Raw genomic sequence first — 27,539 nt, 5'->3', positions numbered from 1 at the left:
TGCAAAACACAAGCGATGATTTAGACATATGTAGCTGTTGGAATTCGTGGGTGTTTATTGAATTTGTCACGGGGCTACTTAGTTGGAGAAAGAAAATTTCAGTGTAGGTGATATATTGGAAGAAGGACCAGTATTTTTATTGAGTCATTCAGCAGCCAGCGAGGTGTATGGGACTGGCATCTTGTTGTTCAAAGTCAAGTTGTACATTGAAACCAACCAGGTAAGGAAAGGTGGCGCTTTCATAACTGGAGTTGAAACTGAAAGGAAGTATTTTATTGTGAATCTCAACAAATTTAAATTGCCTTGGAAGAGAGTAAGTGCATGAGTGAGAGACTTATCAGGTGTGGGGGGGGGGGGGGGGGGGGGGTAAAATGGTTACAAGGAAATTAACACAACAATACAACACCAGCAACAAATCAAAACTGATTTGCAGGGGGGGGGGGGGGAAACATGATAGAGTTCAAATTACCATTTAGAGAGGGAGACACTCTTGACTATGGTAACGATCAATGTAGCATGCGTTACACCCAGGCAAATTACCATGGTAGGTGCCTTGACATGCCCTGTTGCAAAAAAAAATATAACATATTCTTATTTTCCCTTATTTATCCAGAAGATATGATTTTATTTGTATGGATTTGATTCTTTTGAAGATGGAATTGATCCATGATTGCTTTGACGTTGTCCGTCTAATGTTGTCCGTCTATATTGTCGACACAATTATTGAGAGGTATCATGTACCGGACGCGTTTGGAAGCTGCTACCGAGTGTTATTGGTAGCTGACCGTAGATGTCGCTGTGTAACTTTTTGATTTACCTTTAATCGAGTGATTGCGATTGTACATAGCGGAGTACGGCCATAACCAAACAAGAATCATTATTACGTACGGCTATTTAATTGTTGTCATCACCATAAAGTATCCATGTTTTGTATCTTATTTTTTGTTTTTTGTAACCTTTGTCTTAGCCATTATTTTACATGTGAGCAAACCAAATATCCATGTTGAATGATATTGGACAGATAAATGCATTGAAGAATATATCGAACTCAAGCAGATGATTATAATGCGCGTCAGCGATTGAATTAGTATACTTTGAATATAATGTGCATACAATGCCCCAGGTCTTATAATGGGGGGGGGGGGGGCATTGTTACTGTGTACCTGTCACAGGTTTTGTACTCCCCCCGGAAAGGAGGGGGGGGGGTATTCAGAATTGGTTTGAACGGGGGTGTGCCGCTCAAGCCTCCTGTGGGCTGGCTGTTTGTTTTCCCGTGACATTCATCACAATAGTAAAAGCTCGTCCATAATTTTATGTTCATAATCTTATTTCTAACTTTTTCTCCCATTTTCTTTTCCTCTCTTTGGAACCTACAGGACAAGAGTGCACGGGACTGGGCGAAGCTTACGTGTTCACGATGCGACCAATGCACTCACTGGACGACCCGGAAGAACTCAAATATGCGGAGCTACACTTCTATGCTAAGAACTTCCTCGCGATTGATAGCCAAGAACACGAGGAGATCCCAATTTCATTCTATTACATCAAGGCCTCAGAGTGCCATCCAATCGGCGTCCAGAATCTGAAAATCCCCAAGAATGGTTGGCTGGTGACAAACGTGACGTCATTGCTCAATCACGTCTTGATCAACGCGACGGAGAGGGTTACCATAGCGATGTACATCGGTGAAGGTGAGGCTAGTCCCGATGCCACGCCCTACCAGGACGGCACGCATGAGAAGCTAGTGAAACCGTTCGTGTTCTTGTACACGGAGGATGTATCGGCGGAGAAAGGAAACGCGCAATCGAATTGGCAGCGATTGGCGGAGAAGTTGGCAAAACAGGAAATGGATACGCTGCTCCCAGAAAGCGGAGTAAGACGACGCAGAAGCGCGAGGTCCAATGACACGAAAGAAACACTCGACGAAAACGAAACGCTCGTCAGCAACGAAGTTGTCGACGTCGAACCGGTAGACAACAACGAGTACCCTCTCAATCCGATCGGGAAAACATTCCCAGCCACGACGCACACAGCGTTCTCGTTTTTCGCGGAGCAGAACATGAGACGCATCAAGTCCAATAGAAGGCGAGCGCGGAATCAGCGTAAAAAGGATAAAAGTAAAAATATGATGCTGGATGCGGAAGAGAAGTCCCGTGCTCGGAAGAAGAAACTGAACAAGCCACGCCCTAAGCATCTCGATATCGGAACACCGACAGAAGCTACTAATGTATGTGATAGGCACTCTATGAATGTCGACTTCCAGGCGATTGGCTGGGATGATTACGTCATTGCTCCAGCGACGTTCCAGGCATTCTACTGTGCTGGCCAGTGTGCCTTCCCGATCCAAAAGGTGAGAAAATGAAGATAGTTGATGACATTTACAAGAAATCAGTCTAAGTGTTTTCATTAAATCTTAAAGACGCAGAGCACGTCTGTGTAAAATATAAAGTAAACCGGTTCGACTTTAATAACGTAATAAAAAAAAAAAAAAAAAATCCTTTGCTCATCCGCGAATGCATGTAGGTCAAGTATCCGATGGATATGTATTTAGATTGAAAATAATTAGTTCTTATTTAGAAGATTTTAATATAAACCTGAGGTGTCCATTGAGTCGTTGACACTATACAACATGTGTATACGAGCTTCCATAATCAGTCGAGACCCAATAGCGAGGAAGCGCTACTATTGGCGATAGCGGAAAATCAACATTGGTCTCTGTTAATACAGATTCTAATCATTTCCCTTTAAAGTAGATTCACACATACAGGTGTGGTGTTGATGTTTACGTAGAAGTTTTTATATTTAGCTTCGTTCATACAAGAATGATTTTATACTTGATCGTGATTTTCTTTCAATCTTTTTTTTAGGAACTTCATCCATCTAATCACGCCCTCATTCAGAGTATTATGCACTTGCTTGGTGTCCAAACGGGGGTGCCTACCCCATGTTGCGTCCCGGACAAGATGGAGCCATTAGTCCTTCTCTACATCGAACAGGACTCTACCGTCACACTCAAGAAATACAGTGACATGGTCGTCGAATCATGTGGATGTCACTGAGCCTCAACCGCTCCTTAAAACGGCAGCGCAAAAAAACTCTTTAAAATCGATGAACTGTGAAAATCGTTTTTTTTTTAATAATTAAAAAGAATTGTTTGCAAATAATTTAACACTGACATAATGAGTTTAATATATTCATTGGCACTATTAAAAAATGAGGATATTAACGACGTTTGGAGAGGAAATTCAAATCAACCACCAACAACGATGACAACCTGTCAACTAAGCTGAGATTCTCGTCAAGAGTTCATAGATCACGCAATGTCGAATGGAAGAGCGACCTCTATCATCTCTGAGCGTTGATAGAATGTTAATTATGACTGAATAATTCGCAGAGTGAGTTGAATGGGTGTTTTATAGTTAATTGCAACTCAAATTAGGGACGAAAAAGCAAGAAGTCATATAAGTTCTTACTTTTTTCTTCCTATGATTCTTTGTATGATTTACATGCTCCAAGCGTATTGCTATAATTCAAACAAAATGTTTTGTTCCTCACTAAATGTTAGAAATGAGGAACAGATAATTACTTTTCAGGTATACCACAAAAAAATGTTAGTTGATTGATTAAAGATATCGACAAGATAAAGTACTCGAGTTGCAAAAATCTCTGCGGGATCAGATAAAATGGAGTGTATTATGGAAAATGTATACTTTCACTAGTCTGAGTTGCCAAGTTATCATTGAATAAGATGGAAGTAAACCTCTCTTTAAAAATGAAAGGCGTATGATCAGATGATAAAGAAACAAGCATGATTATCATTTATGTTTGATCTAAGTTAACCTACACGTTTTGTATTCATAACTTTGCACTTTTGGACATAGATGGTGTTGGGTATTACTTCAATGGGATTGACAAGAGAAATGTAATCTCTGCAGAAAAATGGGAGAAGTTTTTTTATTTGTATTTAATCTGCACTTGCAAGCTATTTAACGGATTTATGTATATTTGTATTTCATTCGTACAAGAACATAGAGCATGTTTATAAATATGTATCGTTTTATCTCTTTACAGTTGATGTAATATATATGACACATGTAGATACGTGAAAAGGAGATTCATCATTTTTCATGAATTTCGTATGACATGTTTTTAAACCCTGTTATGAAGTTACTGCATACATGTAGCTATGTATGAAACCAGAATAATCGGAAACTTTAAGTCATCCTTTAAAGGTTTTTTTAATTTCATTTTGAGCTTTTGGCAAAAATCATGTATATTTTAAAAAATGTAAAAATTTCCAATGAACGTCGAACACACAGTTAAAAAGTTAATTTAAAAAAGTTTTCCCACATGTACCCGCGTCCATAATATATATTTTTTAAATGTACTATTTTACACTTTTGATCGTCTAAAAATAGATTAGGCACACATTTACATTTACACTTCTGTATGAGTATGGTGTTTCTTACTCGGCTGTTATTCAGATGAAATCCCAATCGTCTTGTAATTCTTTAACAAAGATCCCGTTGTTTTATTTCAAATCAAATTCAATTCAATTTTCAAGCATTATCGTTTTGATTAATTATAACTTGTGTCCTTTTGTGAAGGTCTTGGCATAATTTATCTATACCAATTTATAATTATTGATATGAATAGCTTGCAAACCTCTGTCGCAATCTATTTTTGTAAGTTCATTTTCATTGTACATTACTTTTGTAAGTTACATAATCATCTTAACCAAGCTGTCACATTGTAACTAACTAACCGTTATATATATATATATTAAGGAATTGACCATTGTTTTTTAAGCGACCTAAAACTGTAACTAGATTAAAAAAATAAATAATGTGATTTATATATATATATATTACGTATACATAAATCGGCACTAAATAACATTTATGATCACCAACGTCTCCCTGTATACCTGTAATGATTGGCTAGAAGTTAACTTTCCCGTAATGATTATGTGGATCAATGCTTTAAAGGTACTACAGGTGTATGTCCCATTTGCAGGCCAACAAATGAAAAATTAAAATTCCAACGGCATTGAAAGAAATACCTATTTAGAACTTTCCTCAAAACGAAAGGGTTTGAAAATGGCTTTTTGGGGAACATAACGACCATTAGTTTTCGAACCGACATAAGTGATTGTAATTACCTAAGTAATGGTCTGATTTTCAGACCCTTGTACCGAATGGTCGTACGTTTTATGCTGTACAAAGATTCAATTAGTTTGATTTGGGCCATTACAAGAAGTGGGTTATTGATGTAGACAAATGCTCATGTACCCTTTACAACTCATGTATGTAATTTCCAAAGAAGATGACGAAGCCAGTCAGTCACTCAATAGTGTCTGACAGGGAAGTCTAGAAAGTAAACGGGTTTCCTTGCATAATTTGAATACTTGGACACTGGTAATGTTTAAATCTCACAGATAGGACATACATGACATAATTATTTGTGATTCCTGCAAAGTTCTACAGAATTTGTTGTTAGCTGCAAAAGGGACAAAGTATCTTTAATATTCAAACCTTGTAAAAGACAACCAAATTTCAACCATTGTGTATAAAGTACATGCAGCATTTTTACAAAATGACGTGAAATGTTTATAGGGTTCTATTTAACAGGTTTGTTATATTGAATACGAACTTGAATATTGTATTAATGTTTGTAAAGTACTGTATAAAGTATTTGGTGTATATTAAATATCTTATTTACTCAAGCACATTTTCATTCTGTTTGTGAAGACTATCGAAGTGTATTACGACATTAATCCGTCCAAACACTTTGGAAACGCATGTTAATTTTCTGAATCTCATGCCTAGATCAACAACTGTTGAAAAGGCCCGGACAATAGGGTGATTTGAATGCCAAACAAGGTAGCAACAACTCCCATCTTTTAACGTCTTTTGGTATGACGCGGCCGGGGTTTGAACCCACGACCTCCCGGTTGTGAGGCGGACGCTCTACTGACTGAGCCAACACTCCGGTATCAACAACTGTTGAAAAGGCCCGGACAATAGGATGATATGAATGCAAAGGCGAACAAGACCAGTGTATTTTGCAACTTTTCACTTTCTACCTTGGGATATCATTTTAAAAAGGAATAAACATTATTTCTAATAATACTAAACAAAACGATGGTTATGCCATGGATAAAGAAATATAATTGACCATACTTGATTTTCCAAATTATTTTTGAGGGGTTTAGAAAATGGAAGGTTAAGGTCAAAACCTATGTGTTGTCACAGCTAGAGGAGTTACATGATCGCAAGGACTTTCACTAAACTAACCCGACGGTATTTGTCAGTACACCATTGTAATGCCTTAAGAAATAGTGTTCGGATTATGTAATATGCCATAACACTGTTGTTCCGTTTCGATGGTCTGCGAAGGGCTATTGAAAATGCCTTAGTTAGATTAGTTTCTCGAAAGTCTATACGTTTGTATTACTAGTATTAAACTGATTTACTTTTGGGATGGAGTTGATGGGGAAGGATATAAATAGAGAGATGTGGAATAACATGCTCGCCAGAGTTATCAGATAGATAGAGGAAGGGGGAACGAGGAGAGGGAGAGAGAGAGGAGAGAGAGAGAGAGAGAGAGGGGGAGAGAGAGGGAGAGAAGGGAGAGAGAGAGAGAGAGAGAGAGAGAGGGGAGAGGGTCGAGAGCCGGGGGGGGGGGGGCTCTAAACATTCAATTATTTTAAATCCTTCGTTTAATGAGTGTACAGGTAAATGCATTTTAAATAGGGTGTATGGAGAATGACAGAGAGAGGCGGAAAGAGAAAATTTGATAGAGGGGGGTGGGGAGGGGGGAGAGAGACAGGCAGACAGACAGACATAGAAAGAGTACTAATAATCGGGTCTTATTTGTGTAGGGTAAACACAACAGGAAGGGGGTGCACGAAAGCAGATGGTCGGTTTCCAATGCATTAAACACAAATATTATTGTCATCAGTGGTTCAATAAGCAATGAAAGAAAATTGAAGAAGCTCGCTCTCTCTCTCCGCCCTCTCAACCTATCTCTCTGTCCCTCCCCTCTCTCTCTCTCTCTCTCTCTCTCTGATACACACACACACACGCACACACACAAAGTGGCGGATCAAAGATGATAACCACAATTTTACCATAACAAAAAAAAAACACACAGACACATGCAAATCTCCTAGAAAAATGCCCGAATACACAAAGCCACAAAAAACCTCAGGAGAGTTGCATTCATAGCCATGATTGAGAATCTTCCCCTAAACCCTAACAAGGCCGGGGGGCATTATGCCCCCCCCCCCCTCCACGATTTTTCTGATTGCTCGGGAACGCATTTAGATGGGGCCCCGCCGCTAGCTGTATTTTTTCTTTCGAGTCTTGCGCATCTTTAACAAAATATTCTTGAAAATTGGACCTACAGTTACAAGGTCACGTGACATTTTGTCTTTGCATGTCAGCCCGAAACTCGCTCATTTTTGTGCTTTGTGTACAAAACATATGGAAATGCCATTTTTCCAAAAAATTGGTTATTGGGTCTTGTTTAAAGTTTAGGTGGTTGTTTTGGGAGTAAAAATAGTTGAATTGTAGTAAGAAATGAAATAAAACAACAAAAACAATAAAATACATAAGTTTGAAAAACAATGAAATACATAAGAAATTCGTCCCTATTTTCACGAAGTGACGGTAGTGAGGAAAATTGTAACGCAAAGTAAATGCAATTTTTGTTCACTACCGTCACTTCGTGAAAACAGCGACGAATTATCAAAAAAAAGAGATAACATAAGGAATACGCTGGCTCTTCCAAATTTGTTTGTCATATTTTTATTCCAAATGGTCTAATGAATATACACTGTTGGTCATAATGGTGGAATATTTATTTTTACCCCAGTTTAGGGAAGGATTTGTAAAAATTATTTATTTCTAATAGATCTAGATAATGGCATACATTCTCTGATTTTATTGAATACTAATTTGCGAGTGTTTGTTTTGCGTGACTGCTTAATCATATGTGTGCTACTATGCTAATCAGCTAAGGGACCTACGTCCTTAAGTCATAATTGACAGTAATGAGGATTAATGCCTCACAAAAGGGCACTAGTATATAGCTAATCGACACGATTTTTTATCCTGGGGCCTCACAGTAACGAGGCCATTGCTTAGCCCCTGAATCATGACTGTACGCAGTGTTTGCTAGGGTACGCGGCCCCTTCCACAAGTCCCCCAAAACGAAAAAAATGCAATAATTTTTCAAAAATTCATTGCATTTTCCCCCGGCCCCCAACAGGAAAAATTCTTCTGCAGGGTCATGCATTATGGTTCAAGGCATGGCCACACAGAAGAATTTTTCCTGTTGGGGGCCGGGGGAAAATGCAATGAATTTTTGAAAATTTATTGCATTTTCTTCGTTTTGGGGGATTTGTGGAAGGGGCCGCGTACCCTAGCAAACACTGCGTACAGTCATGATTCAGGGGCTAAGCAATGGCCTCGTAATACTGTGAGGCCCCAGGATAAAAATCGTGTCGATCAGCTATATTAGTGCCCTTTTGTGAGGCATTAATCCTCATTACTGTCAATTATGATTTAAGGACGTAGGTTCCCTAGCTGATTAGCATAGTAGCACACATATGATTTAGCAGTCACGCAAAACAAACACTCGCAAATTAATATTCAATAGAATCTGAGAATGTATGCCATTATCTAGATCTATTAGAACTAAATAATTTTTAAAAATCCTTCCCTAAACTGGGGTAAAAATAATTATTCCACCATTATGACCAACAGTGTATGTAGTGACAAAGAATGCTTAAATATGAATAATATATGATTTATGGGTAAAAATGTGATTTTATTACCTTATTTGCATAAATTACCATAAATATGCAAATAAGTGAATTTTTCAAAAACTTGAAATTATCATATTATTCTATTGAAATCGCCCTATCGTTTATTTTTCGAATTATTGCTCGCGATCATGTAATATCACGAGGGGTGTTCATACCTACAGAAAAAAGGGTAAGATTCAAAAATCGTTTCTTTTTTTTTTGCTGAAAAGTTCAATAATCTTGGCGATTCGCAACGCAATTCAATTTGCTGTAATTCTTGCGATTTTTCAGAATAGTCGCAATAGCTTGCCGGGCGATGTGTAAAGCCTCGGTCACAAATGCCATTACGAACTGATACGAACGCCGTACTAACCTTTTTCAGACAATGGAAATTCGGGAAGATGATAGAAAAACAGTGAGATTCGTACGAAATTATCGTTTGTTTGTTTGTTTAAAAAATTTGTTAGTTATAATAATACAACACCTACGTGGATCTTTGTCATTTGATAGGAGGATTGTTGGTCACATGATATTTAATAGATGTTCTATTGCACGGGCGTGCATTTTTGGTTATATTCGCCGTGCATTTTTGGTTATATGCAGACTGCGCACCTCTCTACCGTACGCGTATCCCTGCGTGTATCTAACGCGAAGACAATCTGAATGTAATCGAGAAGGCTTGACTCCAACTTTAATTTATCTTTTATATAATGAGTAAAGCATAATTTGTTGATTAACGTTCTATTAGATGTTCTTCGATGTTGTATAAAACAAATAATTAATGTTTTTCATTCATTCAATAGTGCGAATATTTTCATTCGTTGAAAGATTAAAATTCTATTGAACTCATAACCATTCATTATTTGTATAATATATAACATAATATATCAACATATATATATATATATATATATATATATATATATATATATATATATAAAATATTGTCATTTTATTTATTATTTTTCAGCTACTTATCAGGTGTAAAGAATGTTAATGGAAAACTAGAAATGGATCTGTGATTAATTTCGTTTATTTCAGCCGTACTTATATAAATGAACAGAGAAAAACAAACATAGGTAGCGATTAACATCCAGTGAACAGATCAAACTAAATGAAGCTAACATCAATTTCAATAAATCTGTTGTTCTGTATATTTCATATTTGGAAAGCTTAGATCCTCTTCTTTCATTTGAAGTATTCATGAAGTCTTTTATCTACGGCTGATTGTCAACGAAACGGAGTTAAGTCTTTTGTTAATTTCGTTTGTTGATACGGCAGGCATGCCGGTGAAAACGAATTCGTTTAATCAAATTATGGAAATGCAAGCACTACTTTAAACAAACAGAACTTTGTTATTCCTAGCTCATTTTTCCTGAATGAGGTGTCATATGAAAGGGCAGAAACTCAACTTTCTAGAAATGTGATTTTCTTTTTGAAATTCAGATACCGCCCGCCAAACGACTTTTCGGCTTCCTCTCTTCAAATTGATTTTAATCACTCATGCATGAAATATGCATCATATTGAGTTGCATCAAATGAAAGAGGAGGATCTAAGCTTTCCAAATATGTGTCATTTATCAATTATAATTGTGATTAAGTTACGATAAAACACCGATAATTCTCGGTTTCGTTTTATCTGGGACGCACTGTATAACATCAGAATAAACAAGCTGCACAAATCCAAGTTACAACATATTAAGGTAAAATGACATACCTTTATAAATTGGTGTTGAACCGCTGTTCATACAGCAAACTATATATATATATGCACATTATTAGGAAAAAGGTGAAGAGCAGTGCTAAAGATCTAAATGTTCATAGAAGGTAAGAATGTGCTGCAGACAGAATAAGTCTTTCTAAATACATAGCAAAGGCTTCTCGATAAAGCAATATATATTACAAGTTGATGAAGATTTGTTTCTAGAATAATATCGGTGAAGGGAAGTCTAAACTCTAATTACTAATCATTACTTAAAATTGATTGTAGTCTGGCGTTTCATGTGCTTGGGTTGTAACTGAGACGAAGTATACAATCACACGTCATTTTGCCTAAATTTACCTTGTAAAATAAGATTTACTTATCTCCGTTTTGTTTGGATTGAAACTTAAAACGAAAATATAAAATCACACAGCATTTTCATTTTGTTTAGGTTGTAACTAAAATTAAGTCACACAGAAATATTTTTTCTTGTAAAATAAGGTTTACTTATTTCCGTGTAACATGAAAGCATTCAATTAAATTATAACGAGTATATATTGTATTTTATCTGTCAGATAAAATACAAAAAAGGATCAAAACGGTCAACATATAAGACAATACGGTTATAAAGAGATGCTACAGCGTCTTAATACAATGAGATATATATGTAGCAAAACGATTATAATGAGATGCTACAGCGTCTTAATACAATGAGATATATATGTAGAAAAACGATTATAATGAGATGCTACAGCGTCTTAATACAATGAGATATACATGTAGCAAAACGATTATAATGAGATGCTACAGCGTCTTAATACAATGAGATACACATGTAGCAGTGCGATTATAATGAGATGCTACAGCGTCTTAATACAATGAGATATACATGTAGCAATACGATTATAATGAAATGCTACAGCGTCTTAATACAATGAGATATACATGTAGCAATACGATTATAATGAGATGCTACAGCGTCTTAATACAATGAGATATACATGTATCAGCGGAGAAAGGTAACGCGCAATCGAATTGGCAACGATTGGCGGAGAAGTTGGCAAAACAGGAAATGGATACGCTGCTCCCAGAAAGCGGAGTAAGACGACGCAGAAGCGCGGGGTCCAATGACACGAAAGAAACCCTCGACGAAAACGAAACGCTCGTCAGCAACGAAGTTGTCGACGTCGAACCGGTAGACAACAACGAGTATCCTCTCAATCCGATCGGAAAAACATTCCCAGCCACGACGCACACAGCATTCTCGTTTTTCGCGGAGCAGAACATGAGACGCATCAAGTCCAATAGAAGGCGAGCGCGGAATCAGCGAAAAAAGGATAAGAGTAAAAATATGATGCTGGATGCGGAAGAGAAGTCCCGTGCTCGGAAGAAGAAACTGAACAAGCCACGCCCTAAGCATCTCGATATCGGAACACCGACGGAAGCTACTAATGTATGTGATAGGCACTCTATGAATGTCGACTTCCAGGCGATTGGCTGGGATGATTACGTCATTGCTCCAGCGACGTTCCAGGCATTCTACTGTGCTGGGCAGTGCGCCTACCCAATCCAAAAGGTGAGAAAAATGAAAATAGTAGATGACATTTATAATAAAAGAGTCTAAAATTGTTCATAAAATCTTACACACGCAGAGCACGTCTGTATAATTTATACAAGTAAAGCGGTTCGACTTTAAAGGTAAAGACCAGTTATGGTCATGCGATTGCATTGTGAAAGAAACGTTGTGGAATCGATCAGAAAAGGTTGATCATCTAGCATCTAGCATCTGCAAGGTTCTGGAATCATCAAAATAATAAGAAATTTGGCCCATTCTTTATAAAGTTACAAGCACTATACACAGAAAGATGTATATGGGACTACCCTATATCTCTCACAGACCATGAGAAAAACAAATTTACCAAATATATGAATTAGTAGGCGGTTTCCGGCAATTTTTTTATCATCATGTATTAGTCAAAACATATTCTTTCACATGATTGGTAATGAGAGCTTCTATTTCATTTTTTGAAATTGGGGCGTTCCAATACTGGTCTTTACCTTTAATAACGTAATAAAAAAAAATCCTTTGCTCATCCGCGAATGCATGTAGGTCAAGTATCCGATGGATATGTATTTAGATTGAAAATAATTAGTTCTTATTTAGAAGATTTTAATATAAACCTGAGGTGTCCATTGAGTCGTTGACACTATACAACATGTGTATACGAGCTTCCATAATCAGTCGAGACCCAATAGCGAGGAAGCGCTATTGGCGATAGCGGAAAATCAACATTGGTCTCTGTTAATACAGATTCTAATCATTTCCCTTTAAAGTAGATTCACACATACAGGTGTGGTGTTGATGTTTACGTAGAAGTTTTTATATTTAGCTTCGTTCATACAAGAATGATTTTATACTTGATCGTGATTTTCTTTCAATCTTTTTTTTAGGAACTTCATCCATCTAATCACGCCCTCATTCAGAGTATTATGCACTTGCTTGGTGTCCAAACGGGGGTGCCTACCCCATGTTGCGTCCCGGACAAGATGGAGCCATTAGTCCTTCTCTACATCGAACAGGACTCTACCGTCACACTCAAGAAATACAGTGACATGGTCGTCGAATCATGTGGATGTCACTGAGCCTCAACCGCTCCTTAAAACGGCAACGCAAAAACTCTTTAAAATCGATGAACTGTGAAAATCGTTTTTTTTTTTAATAATTAAAAAGAATTGTTTGCAAATAATTTAACAATGACATAATGAGTTTAATATATTCGTTGGCACTATTAAAAAATGAGGATATTAACGACGTTTGGAGAGGAAATTCAAATTAACCACCAACAACGATGACAACCTGTCAACTAAGCTGAGATTCTCGTCAAGAGTTCATAGATCACGCAATGTCGAATGGAAGAGCGACCTCTATCATCTCTGAGCGTTGATAGAATGTTAATTATGACTGAATAATTCGCAGAGTGAGTAGAATGGGTGTTTTATAGTTAATTGCAACTCAAATTAGGTACGAAAAAGCAAGAAGTCATATAAGTTCTTACTTTTTTCTTCCTATGATTCTTTGTATGATTTACATGCTCCACGCGTATTGCTATAATTCAAACAAAATGTTTTGTTCCTCACTAAATGTTAGAAATGAGGAACAGATAATTACTTTTCAGGTATACCACAAAAAAATGTTAGTTGATTGATTAAAGATATCGACAAGATAAAGTACTCGAGTAGCAAAAATCTCTGCGGGATCAGATAAAATGGAGTGTATTATGGAAAATGTATACTTTCACTAGTCTGAGTTGCCAAGTTATCATTGAATAAGATGGAAGTAAACCTCTCTTTAAAAATGAAAGGCGTATGATCAGATGATAAAGAAACAAGCATGATTATCATTTATGTTTGATCTAAGTTAACCTACACGTTTTGTATTCATAACTTTGCACTTTTGGACCTAGATGGTGTTGGGTATTACTTCAATGGGATTGACAAGAGAAATGTAATCTCTGCAGATAAATGGGAGAAGTTTTTTTTTATTTGTATTTAATCTGCACTTGCAAGCTATTTAACGGATTTATGTATATTTGTATTTCATTCGTACAAGAACATAGAGTATGTTTATAAATATGTATCGTTTTATCTCTTTACAGTTGATGTAATATATATGACACATGTAGATACGTGAAAAGGAGATTCATCATTTTTCATGAATTTCGTATGACATGTTTTTAAACCCTGTTTTGAAGTTACTGCATACATGTAGCTATGTATGAAACCAGAATAATCGGAAACTTTAAGTCCTCCTTTAAAGGTTTTTTTAATTTCATTTTGAGCTTTCGGCAAAAATCATGTATATTTTAAAAAATGTAGAAATTGCCAATGAACGTCGAACACACAGTTAAAAAGTTTATTTAAAATTTTTTCCCACATGTACCCGCGTCCATAATATATATTTTTTAAATGTACTATTTTACACTTTTGATCGTCTAAAAATAGATTAGGCACACATTTACATTTACACTTCTGTATGAGTATGGTGTTTCTTACTCGGCTGTTATTCAGATGAAATCCCAATCGTCTTGTAATTCTTTAACAAAGATCCCGTTGTTTTATTTCAAATCAAATTCAATTCAATTTTCAAGCATTATCGTTTTGATTAATTATAACTTGTGTCCTTTTGTGAAGGTCTTGGCATAATTTATCTATACCAATTTATTATTATTGATATGAATAGCTTGCAAACCTCTGTCGTAATCTATTTTTGTAAGTTCATTTTCATTGTATATTACTTGTGTAAGTTACATAATCATCTTAACCAAGCTGTCACATTGTAACTAACTAACCCTTATATATATATATTAAGGAATCGACCATTGTTTTTTAAGCGGCCTAAAACTGTAACTAGATTAAAAAATAAATAATGTGATTTATATATATATATATATATTACGTATACATAAATCGGCACTAAATAACATTTATGATCACCAACGTCTCCCTGTATACCTGTAATGATTGGCTAGAAGTTAACTTTCCCGTAATGATTATGTGGATCAATGCTTTAAAGGTACTAGGCCTACAGGTGTATGTCCCATTTGCAGGCCAACAAATGAAAAATTTAAATTCCAACGGCATTGAAAGAAATACCTATTTAGAACTTTCCTCAAAACGAAAGGGTTTGAAAATGGCTTTTTTGTGGGAACATAACGACCATTAGTTTTCGAAACGACATAAGTGATTGTAATTACCTAAGTAATGGTCTGATTTTCAGACCCTTGTATCGAATGGTCGTACGTTTTATGCTGTACAAAGATTCAATTAGTTTGATTTGGGCCATTACAAGAAGTGGGTTATTGATGTAGACAAATGCTCATGTACCCTTTACAACTCATGTATGTAATTTCCAAAGAAGATGACGAAGTCAGTCAGTCACTCAATAGTGTCTGACAGGGAAGTCTAGAAAGTAAACGGGTTTCCTTGCATAATTTGAATACTTGGACACTGGTAATTTTTAAATCTCACAGATAGGACATACATGACATAATTACTTGTGATTCCTGCAAAGTTCTACAGAATTTGATGTTAGCTGCAAAAGGGACAAAGTATCTTTAATATTCAAACCTTGTAAAAGACAACCAAATTTCAACCATTGTGTATAAAGTACATGCAGCATTTTTACAAAATGACGTGAAATGTTTATAGGGTTCTATTTAACAGGTTTGTTATATTGAATACGAACCTGAATATTGTATTAATGTTTGTAAAGTACTGTATAAAGTATTTGGTGTATATTAAATATCTTATTTACTCAAGCACATTTTCATTCTGTTTGTGAAGACTATCGAAGTGTATTACGACATTAATCCGTCAAAACACTTTGGAAACGCCTGTTAATTTTCTGAAGCTCATGCCTAGATCAACAACTGTTGAAAAGGCCCGGACAATAGGGCGATTTGAATGCCAAACAAGGTAGCAACAACTCCCATCTTTTAACGTCTTTTGGTATGACGCGGCCGGGGTTCGAACCCACGACCTCCCGGTTGTGAGGCGGACGCTCTACTGACTGAGCCAACACTCCGGTATCAACAACTGATGAAAAGGCCTGGACAATAGGGTGATTTGAATGCAAAGGCGAACAAGACCAGTGTATTTTGCATCTTTTCACTTTCTACCTTGGGGTATCATTTTAAAAAGGAATACAAATTATTTCTAATAATACTAAACAAAGCGATGGTTATGCCATGGATAGAGAAATATAATTGACCATACTTGATTTTCCAAATTATTTTTGAGGGTTTAGAAAATGGAAGGTAAAGGTCAAAACCTATGTGTTGTCACAGTTAAAGAAATTACATGATCACAAGGACTTTCATTAAACAAACTCGACGGCATTTGTCAGTACACCATTGTAATGCCTGAAGAAATAGTGTTCGGATTATGAAATATGCCATAACACTGTTGTTCCGTTTCGATGGTCTGCGAAGGGCTATTGAAAATGCCTTAGTTAGATTTTATCGAAAGTCTATGCGTTTATATTACTAGTAACTGATTTACTTTTGGGATGGAGTTGATGGGGAAGGATAGAAATAGAGAGATGTGGAATAACATGCTCGCTAGAGTTATTAGATAGATAGAGGAAGGGAGAGGAAGAGAAAGAGAGAGAGAGAGAGAGAGAGAGAGAGAGAAAGGGAGAGAGAGAGAGAGAGAGAGAGAGAGAGGGGGTCGAGAGCCGGGGGGGGGGGCTCTAAACATTCAATTATTTTAAATCCTTCGTTTAATGAGTGTACAGGTAAATGCATTTCTAATAGGGTGTATGGAGTATGACAGAGAGCGAGAGAGAGAGAGAGAGAACAAAAAATCGAGAGAGGGGTGGGGGGGGGACAGGCAGACAGACAGACATGGAAAGAGAATTAATAATGGGTCTTATTTATGTAGGGTAACCACATCAGGAAGGGGGTGCATGAAAGCAGATGGTCCTTTTCAAATGCATTAAAAATGAAATGTTATTGTCATCAGTGATTCAATAAGCAATGAAAGAAAATTGAAGAAGCTCGCTCTCTCTCTCTCTCTCCGCCCTCTCAACCTATCTCTCTTTCTTTCTCTCTCTCTCTCTCTCTCTCTGATACACACACACGCACACACACAAAGTGGCGGATAAAGATGACAACCACAATTTTACCATAACAAAAAAAAAAGGAAGACGGGGCCCCCACACCTGGCAACAACAAAAAAGTTTTAAAAAAGATGGTAACCACAATTTTACCTTATCTTTTGTTTTGCTCAAGGGGGGGGGGGGGGGGTGGGGATGTTGAATAACAAAAAATAGTGCTCATTACCCCCACCTATTCGCTCTAAATGTCCCCCCCCCCCAATGACGCCTTTAGTAAAATTACATATATACAGTGCGTCCCAGAAAAAACGAAACCGAGAAGTATCGATGTTTTATCATAACTTAATCACAACCATAATTATTGAATGATACATATTTGGAAAGCTTAGAGTCTCTTCTTTCAGTTGATGCTAATCACATGATGCATATTTCACGCATGGGTGATTAAAAGCAATTTGAAGGAAGGAAACCAAAAATTAATTTGGCAGGCAGTATCTGAATTTCAAAGAAAAATTCATATTTCTAGAAAGTTCATTTTCTGCTCTTTCATATGATACCTCAATCAAGAAAAATGAGCCAGGAATAACAAAGTTCTATTTGTTTAAAGTAGCCCTTACATTTTCATAATTTTAACAAACGAATTTGTTTTCACTGGGTGCCTGCCGTAGCAAAAAGCAGATTTGACAAAAGACTTAACTCCGTTTCGTTGACAATCAGCCATGCATGAAGACTCTCGTCTACGGCTGATTGTCAACGAAACGGAGTTAAGTCTTTTGTTAATTTCGTTTATTGATACGGCAGGCAGCCAGTGAAAAACGAATTCGTTTAATAAAATTATGGAAATGCAAGCACTACTTTAAACAAACAGAACTTTGTCATTCCTTGCTCATTTTTCCTGATTCAGGTGTCATATGAAAGGGCAGAAACTCAACTTTCTAGAAATGTGAATATTTCTTCGAAATTCAGATACCGCCCGCCAAATGTCTTTTTGGTTTCCTTCCTTCAAATTGCTTTTAATCACTCATGCGTGAAATATGCATTATCTGAGTATCATCACATGAAAGAGGAGACTCTAAGCTTTCTAAATATGTATCATTCATTAATTGCAGTTGTGATTAAGTTAGGATAGAACATCGATACTTCTCGGTTTCGTTTTTTCTGGGACGCACTGTATAGAGAGAGATATGTGACAAAATTGGGCCTTCTATGAGAAATAAAACGTAAAAAACGTTAAGAGGACAACAAATTGTCATTCTAATGACAATGTCTACTTAATGACTATTTTTTCACTCAAAATGTCCCTGTAATGACGCCTTTAGTAAAATATATTTATATACAAATATGAGTGATTCGTTTTAATACTTATTTATTTATTATTGTTCAGCTACTTATCAGGTGTAAAGAATGTAAATGGAAAAATAGAAATGGATCCTTTGATTAATTTCGTTTATTTCAATCGTACGTATATAAATGAACAGAGAAAAACTAACATAGGTAGCGATTAACATACAATGAACCGATCAAACTAAATGAAGCTAGCATTAATTTCAATAAATCAGTTGTTCTGTATAAACATGTAAAAGCTTTACAAATTATCGATGTATATATGTAGATGGTAGATTGTCGTAGATTATTTTAAATATAAATTAATAATATATCAATCAAAGCAAAGGGGTATGACTCATAATCATGCATCCTTTGTTGCTGTCCCACTTAGCAAGAGGCTCCGCCGCCCCTAATTCTTCATTGTAATGAATATCCGTTTGAATAATAATACTTTAGCATAAATTATAATATTGTAGTTTGACCTTTGCTTTTGTATGTGTGAGGGTATCGACTCGAAGTCATAAATGAGACGAAGCAGTTGTTGCGGTTCTATTGGGTATATGAGGCCAATCTTTATTTCATGATAATCGAATCAAACAAAAGAGGGTAGAAGACCCTTGACTGCATGAAGTCACTTCAGTTGCTGTAGAAAATTAAAAGACACAAAAACTACAGTAAGTATTGCATCATTATGATCACAAATAATTACTTGCTACATCTGCTTTCCAGATCATCTTCTATATTATACAGTGTATGCAATTTAGTTCATACATGTACATTGTATATATATTGAGTTTACCTCAGCCTATGAAATTCATGTAGTAAATAGATCTGCAATGAAGGCCACTCCCTATTTATTACTTTCACATATATATATAACACAATTCTCCACATGAGTGAGCCATCAAAATTATTCTATCAGCCTTAAGCAATATAGAAACATACTCCAACTAATCACATTACAAGGCTTACCAAAAAGCAGATGTAGCAAGTAATTATTTGTGATCATAATGATGCAATCACTCATGTCTATCCCCGATCTATCCAAGATGAGGGAGAGAGGGTAGGAAGATGACTACCATGCTTTTTGGTAAGCCCATTGTAGAATCTTGGTGTGGTTAGCCAGCCAGTCTAGAAGCTGAAATTCTTCCAACTGTTCCCTGGGTTCCTCATTATCCAGCATTTCTCCCTCATCTTGGATAGATCGGGGATAGACATGAGTGTGCTGGAGTTCCTCTGGCAACCGAGTAGCTCCCACTACCATACAACATCCATCAGAAGTATATGTCGCCTCTTGTGCAGTGTCGGGTGACGCATGGGGGCGTCGAGATAAACCATCAGCTACCTTGTTTGACGCTCCAGGTTTGTATTGTACATCAAAGTTGAATGCAGAGAGGGCGCCAACCCATCGCTGTTCTACAGCCCCTAGTTTCGCCGTGTTAAGATGAGCCAGAGGGTTATTGTCTGTAAACACTGTAAATGTACTCCCAATAAGATAGTCTCTGAATTTCTCTGAAATTGCCCATTTCATCCCCAGTAGTTCAAGTTTCATACTGGAGTACCTTTCCATGTTCTTCTCTGTACCTCTGAGCGTTCGACTGGCATAGGCAATTACCAAACGCTTACCATCTTGTCTCTGGAAAAGAACAGCACCTAGTCCCTGTAGACTTGCATCAACCTCGAGCTCAAATGGTTTTGTGAAGTCTGCATAGCCAAGCACTGGCGGTTGACACAGTTTCTCTTTGAGCTCCTCAAATGCCGCCTGGTGTTCTGGTTCCCATGCAAAGGGTATTGTCTTTCTTTCTTTCCTTCTCTCAACTTGGATGGCAACCAGATTGTGCAGGGGACCAGCAGTCTGTGAAAATCCCTTCACAAATCGCAGAGGGTTATTGTCTGTAAACACATTAATTATAGTTTTTGTTCTGTGACTATTGCGGGCATTGCAGTTCCAGAAAGAGGTATTCTAGTAACAAATACAACACATAAACCAAAACATCCCATTCTGCTTGGAATGAATTTTCTACAAGGATTGCCAGTTGAGACCTTAGCAACCGTAATTGGAGCTGATACGTCAGTTGTCACAAGCAAAAAATTGATCGACAAGAACAGTACTGTGGGCCTTGTTCGTGTAGCTGGAAGAGGGAAAGTGAGAATCCCAGCTCGATCAATACAAGCTATAGAGGTGACAGGACCCACTTGTCCTACCCAAACTGCGGTAATTGTGGACCAAATTGTGCAAACTCCGAAGGGAATAATCACCAGTCCCACGCTGGCTCATTCGTGTAGGGGAAGAATAACTGTACAATTATACAATACCACAGATGAGGATACCAGAACTCCAATTGGATCTCTTCAACTTGCATCGATGATCGATGACAATAGTGTCCTGTGTCAAAGAATGGTTGCAAGTGGGGACCAACAAACTGATACAGGTAGAATGAAACTGCTAGAGACACCTGGACTACTATGGCAAGGACTGAGTGAGGAGCAGAGACAACAAGCAGAAGCACTGTTGTTACGAAATAGTGATGTCTTTGCTGCCTCAGAAGAGGACTTGGGCCACACGGAAACTGTAACCCACCGAATCAGAACAGTAGATGAGGAGCCTGTTAAGCTTCCTTACATATGTATGCCTTCATAAGCAGAGAAAAACGGTACAACCATTTCTCTGTAATCAAGTTAATTATATCATTATTGACGACAAACTTGTAACATCAAACCCGACAGGATAACCAGCGTTACACACAAGTCCATATACAGGATGAGGTTTTTCCTGGCTATATGTAAGTAACAATATAAAAAATCGATTGCTTAAACTAGAGGAGCAAAGAAAATGAAACGAGATTGAAACTATTTTTGCCGAAATTTTATCTCATTTTTAAAGGCCAGATTTAACATTTTACAGCTTTTACCAATGGAGACATAAGAACAACTAAAATTCGCTGGGATTAGATTAAAATGCTACTGTAACATCAGAATAAACAAGCTGCACAAATCTAAGTTACCAAATATTAAGTTAAAATGACATACCTTTATAAATTGGTGTTGAACCGATGTTCTTACAGCAAACTGTATATATATTATGCACATTATTAGGAAAAAGGTGAAGAGCAGTGCTAAAGATCTAAATGTTCATAGAAGGTAAGAATGTGCTGCACACGGAATAAGTCTTTCTAAATACATAGCAAAGGCTTCTCGATAAAGCAATAGACATTACAAGTTGATGAAGATTTGTTTCTAGAATAATATTGTTGAAGGGAAGTATAAACTTTAATTACTAATCATTACTTAAAATTGATTGTAGTCTGGCGTTTCATTGTGCTTGGGTTGTAACTGAGACGAAGTATACAATCACACAGCATTTTGCCTAAATTTACCTTGTAAAATAAAATTTACTTATCTCCGTTTTGTTTGGATTGAAACTGAAAACGAAAGTATAAAATCACACAGCATTTTCATTTTGTTTAGGTTGTAACTAAAAATTAAGTCACACAGAAATATTTTATCTTGTAAAATAAGATTTACTTATTTCCGTGTAACATGAGAGCATTCAATTACATTATAACGAGTATATATTGTATTTTATCTGTCAGATAAAATACAAAAAAGGATCAAAACGGTCAACATATAAGACAATACGATTATAATGAGATGCTACAGCGTCTTAATACAATGGGATACACATGTAGCAATACGATTATAATGAGATGCTACAGCGTCTTAATACAATGAGATACACATGTAGCAATACGATTATAATGAGATGCTACAGCGTCTTAATACAATGAGATATACATGTAGCAATTTATGAGGTGCTACAGCGTCTTAATACAATGAGATATATATGTAGCAATACGATTATAATGAAATGCTACAGCGTCTTAATACAATGAGATATACATCAAGCAATAAGATTATTATGAGATGCTACAGCGTTTTAATATGAGATATATATGTGACAATAAGATTATAATGAGATGCTACAGCGTCTTAATACAATGAGATATATATGTAGCAATACGATTATAATGAGGTGCTACAGCGTCTTAATACAATGAGATATACATGTAGCAATTTATGAGGTGCTACAGCGTCTTAATACAATGAGATATATATGTAGCAATACGATTATAATGAAATGCTACAGCGTCTTAATACAATGAGATATACATGAAGCAATACGATTATTATGAGATGCTACAGCGTTTTAATATGAGATATATATGTGACAATAAGATTATAATGAGATGCTACAGCGTCTTAATACAATGAGATATATATGTAGCAATACGATTATAATGAGGTGCTACAGCGTCTTAATACAATGAGATATACATGTAGCAATACGATTATAATGAAATGCTACAGCGTCTTAATACAATGAGAGATATATATGTAGCAAAACGATTATTATGAGATGATACAGCGTCTCAATACAATGAGATATATATGTAGCAATACGATTATAATGAGATGCTACAGCGTCTTAATACAATGAGATATACATGAAGCAATACGATAATCATGAGATGCTACAGCGTCATAATATGAGATATATATGTAGCATTACGATTATAATGAGATGCTATAGCGTCTTAATACGATGAGATTTCTTTTGTTTTGTAGTATTGTTTTATTGTATTCATTCAGTACAAAATATATAACAAACAAACATACAGCTTCATTGATTTACATATATCAAAATATAAAGAAAATTGTACATTTCTCAAAAAATACATAAGATAGTTTAATACACAGTTCATAATGTTTACATTTAATTATACTGAACGAATATTATAAATCAAAGAGTTACCTACAGACAGAAAGACACACCACACACGCTCACATACTCAGACACACATACAAACTGACATATCCCCCTTCCCCCTTCATTCCAAAGCTTAACAAATCCCCCCTCCCTGCCCGAGCATTCACATCTACATATTTGTTGGAAATCCTGTCTCTTCCTTTTCCTTAAGACCAAATTATATATTTAAAAAAAAAAATGTCTGAGTCTGAGAAAGAAGTATTTGCCTCGCCGTCCTTAACTGTGGAAGTTGTCCCATTTTCTGAAGTGAAGTGTTAAAGTGCCTCTCTCCCCCGCTAATTCCTTTTCTTCTTGCCTATTTTCTATAATTCTTTTTTTAATTTCTTGAGGAATTGGGGGTCTATTTTTAGTTGAACTATATTTAAAAATCATATGTTTTGTTAAAAGAATAATGTGATTTAACAGTTGTTCTTCTCCCACATTGGATCTTTTTATCCCGATATGAATTTCTTGCCAATGTAGATTTTTTAACGCTGATGAAGAAAAAAGGTCACCGCAGTCCTTCCAAATATTTGCTACCTTTTCACAGGTAAAAAACAGATGCTCATAGGTTTCTTCGTGTTTATTGCAAAAGGAGCAAAGATTGCTCACTACATGTTTGAAAGTGTATAGATGCTTATTTGTATAAATTAAATTATATACAATTTTATATTGAAATTCCCTCAGCTTTCTGTCTATAGTGGATTTTCGGGGTCTTAAGAAAATTGTTCTCGTGTCATTTTCGACCATATTGTAAGTATGTTCTAAGTTGCATGTAGCATAAGATTTTTCCGTTCTCATTTTTAACAATGTACTATATATATATATATATATATTGATGTTATGCCTTGCAAAGAGTGAGGGTTTCCGTTAATAATGAATTCTAAACTTAATTCAGTATCCTCACAAGGATGTTCATATATATTCAAAAGATTTTTCCATGAGAATGGAATGACTTCATATAACTGTTTTATTATATTTATTTCAATGTTGTTTAACCCTTACTGTACTGTGGGGGGGGGGGGGGGGGGGCCTGGGAGGCCCCCCTCGACATTTTCGGAGATCGCGCCGCAACCGTTCGGAATTTTGAATTGTCGTTTCATGACTTTTTTCCCTCAAGTCTTACGCACATTTTGATACCATTTTTGTCGAAATCGGATATACCTGTAAGGTGTTACATAACAATTAGTATGCGCATGTCATCAAAAAAGTGCTATAATTACTCATGTACAAGCAGAAATGTGAAGATATGAATTGATATCAAATTGCTTTTATATGTTTCTCAAAGTAACTTGATGTATTTCAGAACAAAAGAATACATTAGAAATAAAACAATAGATATAATAAGAAATAAAAAAACAATAAAATACATAAGAAAATAAATAGTTGAAAATCGCATCAAATTTGCATAAATTATCATTATTAATTACATCAAATAACTATTTTGTGTTAGAAAAGAAGTTTCATATGAATAATGGGTTTCAATTAACATTAAAAAAAGTGGAGTCTGACAATTTTTGTAATGATTCTAGTTCCCTATATATATTTTCAGATTTGATATTCATGAATGCATATTCATAATTTATGCAAATTAACCTATGTATTTTCAAATATCATAAAATAATGAAACCTCATGAATTTGAGATGAAGGAAACATTTATTCAATATATTTCAAGATTCTTCACAAGTCTATGGACAAATGTGAAGAGTTTTCTGTAAAATGCATAAAATTAGCATTTTGCATATTTAATTAGGCTATAACGACAAAAATTTGCATATTAGGAAAAAACTACTTATACCACCTTGTTCCTTACGTAAATATCTACAAACATGCAAATTTTCGCATTCATCGGACATTCGACGGCCGAGATCATAGGGGGGGGGGCCTCCGAGGCCCCCCCCCCCAGTCAGAGAGTGCTCGAAATAGCCCAGTACAGTAAGGGTTAAACCCATTTTCTTAAATTCTGTGATGGATTTCAATTCACCTTTCTTATCAACAATATGATGTATTTTAAAAACATTTTTCAGAAATAAGTCTTCATGGAAACATATTTGCCCCTGAATGCGGATACATCTATTATTGTAAATAATTTGATTTCTTTTTGAAATTTCGTTCTTAAGCAAAAAGGCTTTTGTCCCCAGCCAAGCCTCCAGCATGCTACGGTAAAAATCTGGTAATGACAGTGCAAGTAAATCCGGCGATACATTAATGAAAAAAATCAAGAGGCCGCCATATTTTTGAGTTTGAGTTTGAGTTTGAGTTTATTGATTTCACATTTCACATGCAGAAATAATACAGATAACAAAATATACATAAAATACATATTGTTTCAGAATTTAAAAAAATGATAATATTAATTGACAAGGTAATCATCACATTTGTTTGACAACTAATATCATTTAAAGGAAACCCAGACAAAAGTACAAACTGTGAAATGTGCAGGAACCTATAGAAAAGCAGAGCTTGTAAAGAATAGGTTCCTGGGAGACTTGAAAAATAACAGGGACAGAAAATGTTTACTGTAGCGAGAGGTACACAATCAAAATTAAGACGGCAGTAATTTGACAAATAATTGTTTGCGAGTTCAATACAATACAATACAGAAAAAAGAAAGAAAAAGAAATACATTGAAACGAAGAGGAGTAACGAGCCAATAAATAGCAGAGTATGCACCTATCTCTACCACACATGTTTGCACCACCTGAACGTTTACAATAACCGAACAATAGAAATCATGAATTATTCATTCCTTTCCTGAACAAATTTAACTTATGTCACACAGGCAGGTATTTAAAATAACTAGTCAGGTATTTAAAATAACGTTTCCAAATCATATTTGAATCTCCTGTTATAAGTCTTTTCATCCACATGATTCTTTGTGTTCGAATAAATAATTGAAAATCTGTCAATTTAAGACCTCCCTTATCGTAATCTAAAAACAAAGTACTCCGTTTGATTTTATCTTTTCCATTCCATAAAAAATCAAATATTAACACTTCAATTTCACGGAATGCCCACGGCGGTACAGGTGTGAGTGATGATACATATACTAATTTTGATAAAACAAAAGTCTTAATTAGTTGAATTTTCCCCATCAAAGTCAAATCTCTTTGTTTCCACCACATAAGCAGCTTTTTAATTTTACTTAAGATTTCTTTGTAATTGAGATACATGTAGCAATTCGATTATAATGAGATGCTACGTACATCGTCTTAATAATAAATATTCATAGAATACAAAATCACATTTTTGATAACCTAATTAATAGCATCTCTTCTGTCTGCAGCTGAAGGGTTTGAGGTTCAAGTTCAGGTGTTAGGTGCAAAATGGTTTATCCACATATAAATTAATGAACCTTCGACATTATCGGTCAATCGCCGGCTTTTTTTTTTAAATGGATGGATAGATGGCTTGATTTTGGGCATACTTTTTGCATAATTAAAAAGAAAACAGTAGAACGCATGGGATGTCTGAGGGGGGGGGGGGGTTGTGCCCCCTCAGAAGTTGAAGATATTTTTTTGTAATTGATGGATAGATGGCTTGATTTGGGCCATACTTTTTGCCAAATTAAAAAGAAAACAGTAGAACGCAGGGGGTGTGCCCCCCTTAGAAGTTGTAGATTTGTTTTTAAATTGATGGATAGATGGATAGATGAAGTTCAATTAACAAGGAACAAGAACGCAGGGGTGTCTGAGGGGGGATGTGTCCCCCTCAGAAGTTGAATTTTGTTTTGAAATTGGATAGATGGCTCGATTTGGTGCATACTTTTTGCCAAATTAAAAAGAAAACAGTAGAACGCAGGGGGTGTGCCCCCTCAGAAGTTGAAGATTTTTTTTTTTAAATTGATGGATAGATAGCTTGATTTGGGACATCATTTGTGCCAAATTAAAAAGAAAACAGTCTTAATTTCAACTAACAGGAACAAGAACCGCAAGGGGGGGGGGGGGGGTAGATGAATTTGTCGTTTCCATCGGAACAATCAGCCATAAGGTTTGGAAGATACAAGGGATTAATTTGATTTTTTTTCAGTTGGTGAAAGGATCTTCATCGTAAACCAATGTTTGAACTTCCGGTAATGTGAATGTAATATTAATGACGCTTCTATTAATAAAATCTGATAGCCTGATTTGGCTTGATTTTTCTCAATATAGAGAGAAAGAGAGAAAGAAGAAGAAAAAAAAGAAGATTTTAACCCCAAATCATGGGGAGGGGGGGGGGGACATTTTACCACCCGAAAATTCGTGGGGGGACGTGTCCCCCCCCCCCCCCAGGATT

At 36.0% G+C, this 27,539-nt stretch overlaps 2 protein-coding genes across 2 annotated transcripts; both read left to right on the top strand.

The window, feature by feature from the left end:
* Positions 1 to 1,382: 1,382 nt before the first annotated feature.
* Positions 1,383 to 3,530, top strand: LOC581263 (bone morphogenetic protein 3). The gene is made up of 2 exons (XM_030979102.1): positions 1,383 to 2,350; positions 2,868 to 3,530. The coding sequence occupies exons 1-2, from the start codon at positions 1,418 to 1,420 to the stop codon at positions 3,057 to 3,059; spliced, it is 1,125 nt and encodes a 374-aa protein (XP_030834962.1). The 5' UTR covers positions 1,383 to 1,417; the 3' UTR covers positions 3,060 to 3,530.
* Positions 3,531 to 11,521: 7,991 nt separating this feature from the next.
* On the top strand, positions 11,522 to 13,750 carry LOC115921558 (bone morphogenetic protein 3-like). Its single transcript, XM_030979100.1, has 2 exons — positions 11,522 to 12,090; positions 12,966 to 13,750. Exons 1-2 carry the CDS (start codon positions 11,587 to 11,589, stop codon positions 13,155 to 13,157), a joined length of 696 nt encoding a protein of 231 aa, XP_030834960.1. The 5' UTR covers positions 11,522 to 11,586; the 3' UTR covers positions 13,158 to 13,750.
* Positions 13,751 to 27,539: the final 13,789 nt, after the last annotated feature.

Source organism: Strongylocentrotus purpuratus, unplaced genomic scaffold, assembly GCF_000002235.5.
Source record: "Strongylocentrotus purpuratus isolate Spur 01 unplaced genomic scaffold, Spur_5.0 spur5_scaffold_10, whole genome shotgun sequence".
Lineage (NCBI taxonomy): Eukaryota > Metazoa > Echinodermata > Echinoidea > Camarodonta > Strongylocentrotidae > Strongylocentrotus > Strongylocentrotus purpuratus.
Note: the sequence above shows the minus strand (reverse complement) of the source record. Positions and strands in the feature narration are given on the sequence as shown.